Source organism: Vombatus ursinus, unplaced genomic scaffold (assembly GCF_900497805.2).
Source record: "Vombatus ursinus unplaced genomic scaffold, bare-nosed wombat genome assembly UNPS02014810.1, whole genome shotgun sequence".
NCBI lineage: Eukaryota > Metazoa > Chordata > Mammalia > Diprotodontia > Vombatidae > Vombatus > Vombatus ursinus.
Genome location: NW_020954588.1, coordinates 3193666 through 3200079, shown reverse-complemented (window position 1 = coordinate 3200079; position 6414 = coordinate 3193666). Strand labels below are relative to the sequence as shown.

Here is a 6414-nt window from a genome sequence, read left to right as displayed (position 1 = left end):
TGTGTGTGTGTGTGTGTGTGTGTGTGTGTGTGTGTGTGTATACTTCATTCCACACCCTAAATCCATCATCTTTCTGTGATGGATAGCATGTTTCATCATTGGTCCTTTGGAATCATGAATGGTCATTGTGTTGATCATAGTTCTTACAACTTTATTCCTTTTTCCTGCCTTCAATAATTTCCAGACATATATCATACCTAATTCTTCTGAAATTCTATTAGTGTCATTAACTTCTTTTCTTTCTTTTTTCTTTTTTTTTGGTTAGAGAGGTACAAATTAAAATTCCTCCATTATTATACTTTTATTGTCTGTTTTTCCCTGTAATTCACCTAGTTTTTACTTTAAATACTTATAAGCTATGTAATGAGATTTATATATGTTAAATATTAAAATAAATTCATTGTCTATGTTGCTTTTCAGCCAAATGTAGTTTCTGTCTTTATCTCATTTAAGTAAATTTTTTTTTTGCTGTTGCTTCATCTAAAATTGTAATTGCTACCCCTACCTTTTTGTATTCGGCTCAGGCACAATGAATTTTGCTCCAACCTAGTATTTTCCCTTTGTGTAACCCTTTACATTTCTTTCTCTCTTTCTTTCTTTCTTTTTTTTTGTGAGGCAATTGGGGTTAAGTGACTTGCCCAGGTCACATGGCTAGTATCAAGTGTCTGGTCTGAGACTGGATTTGAACTCAGGTCCTCCTGAATTCAGAGCTGGCTCTCTATCCACTGCATGACCCAGCTGCCCCAACCCTTTACATTTCAAGGATGTTTCTTGTAATCAACATACTGTTGGATTTTGCTTTCTAATCTAGTCTTCTAACCATTTCCATTTTATGGGTGAGTTAATACCATTTACAATTACAGTTAGGGCAGGTAGGTGGTACAGTGGATAGAGTGCTGAGCCTGAACTCAGAAAGACTCATCTTCCTGAGTTCAAATCTGGCCTCAGGCACTTACAAGTTGTGTGACCATGGGTTAGTTATTTAACCTTGTTTGACTTAGTTTTCTCATCTGTAAAATGAGCTGTAGAGGGAAATGGCAAACTGCTCCAGTATCTGTGCCAAGAAAATCCCAAACGGGGTCATGAAGAGTTGGACACAACTGAAACAGCTGAACAACAAACCTTTACAGTTATGGTAGCTGATTGTTTTTTTTTTCCTTTCATTCTATTCTCTTATATTCCTCTTTCCATGTTTGTTTCAAATTATTACCATTTTCTTTCCCTCTCTTTTAACCTTTTCTTCAGTATTTCCTCTCCAAGTCTAAGATTGGTTTTCCTTATGACTAATCTTTCCCTGAATCTATCCTCCATCTTATATTCCCTTTTCCTGTTCCTATCTATATCCCTGTTAAGTTTAATATATTTCTTCACCAAACTATTTGTGTGTGTATTCTGACCTCCTTTGACCAGCTTAGATGAAAGTGAAATTCAAGTGATATTTACTCCTCCCATTATTTCCGTGTTTGCACATAGCTCTACTGGCACAATCTGATAATGTGTCTTAAGTTCCCTCATCCTTTCTCCTATTTTCTGTTAATGTATCCTCTCCTTTTATTTTTTTTTTCTTACAGCAGCTCCAAAACATTACAAAACTATTTGTATGCCTTCTGTCTTAAATGGCTGCTTCTAGGGCCCCTTGTGAACCTCTCTATTAGATTGTAAACAGTTCTTCCTTATAAATTCCCTTCTGATTCTTCACTTGCAGTTATTTTAGTTTTTCTCTCTCTCAGCTTCTGTATTTATATTTCAAAGTTTTGTTTGAGCTTTAGTTTTTTCATCATTGTTAAATTCTTTCAATGTTTTTTTCCATAGTTAAATCAAAGCTTTATTTGTTTGTTTGTTTGTTTGTTTTAAATAGGAAATGAAGGGCTGTGTTCATGTTGCCCAGGTCCTATGGGTCTTCCAGGTGCTCCGGGGCCACATGGTCTTCAGGGTAGGAAAGGAGAAGTGGGTCTACCTGGGAGAATAGGAGAAAAAGGCGACTCAGGCTTTCCTGGTGCTCAAGGATCCCCAGGACCTCCAGTGAGTAACTCTTACCAATTATAATATAGGTAATGCATCTCATTTTAAAGAAACTCAGATTGCGTGTACTTCCTTCTAATTTGCATGGCATCATACTGAGACTGTCTATCAGTATTAAGAGTTTGGAGAGATTATTAATTCATTCAAAGTATAGTTATCACAGCTAAATTTTCTTTTCGCTAATGTGTCACAATATGTTCCCATGTCTAATGGATTTAGCTTAGTTAGTGATCTAAATCAATGTGACCCCAACTGATTGAACTACAGCTGTTTTATCTCATTGAGATGCCTGGCACCCAGTCTCAGGCACCATACAAAGAGAACTGCACATACAAGTTGAGTTCCTATATTTCACAGTACAAAGCACAGCCTAGTAAGAGGTCTCTTGATCTGGGACGGGGAGCAGGAGTTGGAATCAGGAAGACTTGGATTCAAATCCTGCTTCTTATACTTACCAACTCTGTGACTAGGCAAGTCAATTAACCTTTCTGAGCCTCAGTTTTCTCCTCTGTATATTGGGGATAATAATATCTTGCAATGCCTACTATGCAGGCCTATTGATAGACTCAAATGAGATTATCAACAAAGAGCCTTGCAAATCTTAAACAGTTTTCCAATTATCATTATATGGGGTGTCCCAAAAACCTCACTGAGAGTTTTAAGATGCCCTGTATTTATAATTGTTACTTCTGGTCGCCTCCCATCCTGGTACTCAGAAACTACTATTTTTCATAGGTGGAGAAACATGCATCCTGACAGATAATGGGAAGTTTTCTGCATTTCTATAAATGTCAGTCCTCTTCATTTAATTTTTTAAGACATTGAGATTTTTCGAGGGTGTGTATCTCCATCGAATACATTAGGTTCCATCTATAATTCTCCAAGCCTTGCCTTGGAGATCCATAAATTGATTCTTGCGGCAGGCTTGGTTCCTTGCCTCTTCTCAGGTTTACCAGGATTCCTAGTGTAGAAGGAATTATAATTAAGAGTGGGGCTCTCTACTTGACTACCATAGAGGCTAAAGCTGGTGTATCTTTTGAGTTCTAAAGTTCTGACCTCAGTGACTAAACCTAGAGCCAATCTGGTGAGAGCCCAGGAACAGAGGGCCACCAGGCTACTCCAGGAGGGGTGTATTGGCCCAGGTTGGAAACAGAGCAGGCTTCCATGCTGATTAGCAATGGTAAGAGGACCAATAGTGGCCTCTGTACTTCCAATCTGAGTGAGATAGGAAGACCCAGTCTCCCTACCAACCCACAAAAAATTACCTTGTTAACTCATATTTTTATCATGTTTTAGGGTTTGTAAAGGATTTTCCCTTATAGCAACTCTGTGAAGTGCAGGGTTTTCTTGCCATCCCCATTTGGCAGAGAAGGAAATGGAGACTCATCTTGGTTAAGTGACTTGGCCAGTTATATGACTAGTAAGTGTTGAAGCTAGGGTCCAAACCTAGTTTTGCTAGCCCCAGGACAATCACTTTTTCATCTACAGGAAGAGTTATTAAACTTTTTTGTGCCATGGACCCCTGTGGAAGTCTGGTAAACCAATGGACCTCTTCCCAGAATAATGTTTTTTAAAGAATTGAAGGAAATGTTAAGTTTCAGTTGGATGTTAGTGAAAATGAAAGTGTATTTTTTTCTTATCTAAGTTCATAGACCCCTTGAAATTTATCCACATACCCCTTGAGGGTACATGAATTGCCCCTAAGTTAAGAAACCGTGCTCCATATCATGAGGGGCTTTCCTATTCCATGCACACTCCTAACCCATGTCCTGGTTGGTCTCCAGGTTGCAGAGAAGGGAATAGTACTTCTGCATCCATAAAAGCTTTGTGGTCTTTCTGCCCACAAATTATTCCTGATTTAGTTTTTACTTCAGAAACAAAATGTTTCTTTGTTGTCAGGTCAAGAGGTCTGTGACCTGACCTCCAAAATAACCAATTCAAAATAGCTTTTAGACTTGGGTTTTCCTTCCAACTAAGCTAGGCAGCCACAAGAGGAGGGTAACCAGTATGATTCAGGGTCTTGGATTCATGTGGGTCCATTAAAGGATCTGGGAGTGTTTAACTTGGAGAAGATAAGACTGGGGGAAAAATGAATCCCTTGGAAGGGCCATCATGGGAAAAGGTGGATTACACTTGTTCTATTTGGCATTACAGGGCAGAATCAATGGGTGGAAGAAAGAAAACTGACTACAGCAGGGGTGGGGAACCTGTGGCCACATGTGGCCCTCTAGGTCCTCAAGTGCAGCCTTTAGATTGAGTCCAAATTTTACAGAATGACTCCTTTTATTAAGGGGATTTGTTCTGTGAAGTTTGGGTTCAGTCAAAGGCCCGAACCTGAGGACCTAAAGAGTTGAGGCCACAGGTTCCTCACCCCTGGACTAGATAAAGGGAAAAGCTTCTTTTTAATTAAAATTTTCCTAAAGTGGACACCTTGAGAGATGGTACTTTCCTCCTCTTTGGATATCTGCAAGCAAAAACTGGATAAACCCTTGTTCAATTTGTTGGAGAGGGACTTTGTTTTAGGGTATAGATTAGACTAGATGTTCCAAGTTTCCTTCCAACTCTGAGATTCTGTGACTCTATAATGCTGTTCAACATCTGGAATTGTATGCATTCTTTTAAGATACCAGGACTCCTTTAGCTTAGTTGGTTTTTTTTTTGTTTGTTTTTGGCTAGGCTATGGGGTTAAGTGACTGCGCAAGGTCACACAGCTAGTAAGTGTTATGTGTCTGAGGCTGGATTTGAACTCAGGTCCTCCTGAATCCTGGGCCGGTGCCCTATCCACTGTGCCTCCTAGCTGCCCCTACCAAGACTCCTTTAGTAAATTGCTTCTTGGATAGTGTCGTATGGCCTTCCACTTGTATGGAAGAAGTGATTCAAACTTTTGATCAGAAAGATTAGAGTGTCAGCGTTTGAAGGATAGTAAGATATCATTTAATCTTACCTACTTATTTAACAGATGGAGAAATTGAGGTGGAGACTATTATTCTGCATTAAAGCAGTCTTTCCATCACATGAAGAGTATTGTTATTTGTTATTTATCTTTTAAACTCGATATTGTATCCTGAAAGCCAGAGGAACATGGACTTGAAATCGCAACAACTATTCATGGCTTAGCCAACACAAAAATGCCACATTTTTCTAGTCATATTAAGGAATACAGTAGTACAGTGAATATTCTATATAACAAAAGTATTAAAATGTTTTTTCTTTTGAATGAATAAATGAATTAAAAACTATTTATTAAGCACTTACTATTTGCCAAGCACTGTTCTAAGTGCCAGGGATACAAATACAAAAGTCCTTTACATCAGAGAATATATTCTTATATAGGGAAATAACACATATAAAGGAGTGTCCATGGAGGGATATTATGGTTTGGAAAATTGCAGAAATGGTGAGTGGAACCATAAGGGAGTGGATTTACACACACTTTCTAGGAGCAATGAGAATTGATTCAGGCTCCCAAACTGGAGAGGCAGCCTGGCAAAAAGAATAGAGAACTGACCTTGAAGGCAAGAATACCTAGATTCAGGTCCTGCCTCTGACACGTACTCCCTGGGTGGCTCTGGGCAAGTCAGTTAGTCTATCAATGCTCTCGGCAACTCTCCAAGACTTTAAGTTATAGGCAGGGTGCCAACCTGCCAACCTGCCAACCATCCTTGGTAAAAGGAGTTTCCTTACCTGGAAGCTCCCTATGCTGATGAAATCATTGGCCCAGACCCTATCCAAAACTGGAAGGGTGGGGAAGGACATGGGGTGTACATATGACTGATGAGGAAAAGTCTAGGGCATGAGAACAGTGCAGGAGTGAGGACCCTGTGGCCTGGAGGCCACATGTGGCCTTCTGGGTCCTTGTGTTCAGCCTTTTGACTAATTCCAAGTTTTGCAGAACAAATCCTTTTATTAAGGGGATTTGTTCTACGAAGTTTGGATTCAGTCAGAAGGCTGCACTCGAGGACCTAGCGAGCCACATGTGGCCTCAAGGCTGCAGGTTCACCACCCCTGGTGTACTGTGTATTCCAAAGTTTATTACACATTTTCCTGCCCTCTGAAACAGAAAATAGAAAATTGTTTATTTTCTTTTATTTTCTTTTTTATTTCTTTTTTTTTCATAACTGAGGTTCATCATTATAAATGTCTGTTGTTATGCTTACAATATGCTATCCTCAGGGGATATAGAACTGTTTGCCCCAGGCTACTCTGTAGTTGGTATGTTTGCATGTCTTTTATAGTTTTTCTTTTTCTCCACTTTCATTGACAGACTGTCAACTGTCACTTTTTGTTATTTTCAGTTCCTGCCTATAGAAAGCTCCTTCCTTCCTTCTTCCCTCCCTTCCCTCCCTCCTTCCTTCCTTCCTTCCTTCCTTCCTTCCTTCCTTCCTTCCTTCC

The 6414-nt window shown here is 39.4% G+C and overlaps 1 protein-coding gene across 4 annotated transcripts in view; it reads left to right on the top strand.

Annotated features, from left to right (window-relative positions):
- COL4A4 (collagen type IV alpha 4 chain) overlaps nucleotides 1-6414 on the top strand; it is a 149794-nt gene that overhangs the window by 66584 nt on the left and 76796 nt on the right. For all 4 annotated transcript variants that reach the window (XM_027875990.1, XM_027875991.1, XM_027875989.1 and 1 more), the window contains one exon: nucleotides 1859-2022. In XM_027875990.1, coding sequence (XP_027731791.1) covers nucleotides 1859-2022 — 164 coding nt within the window. The remainder of the gene's footprint in view (nucleotides 1-1858; nucleotides 2023-6414) is intronic.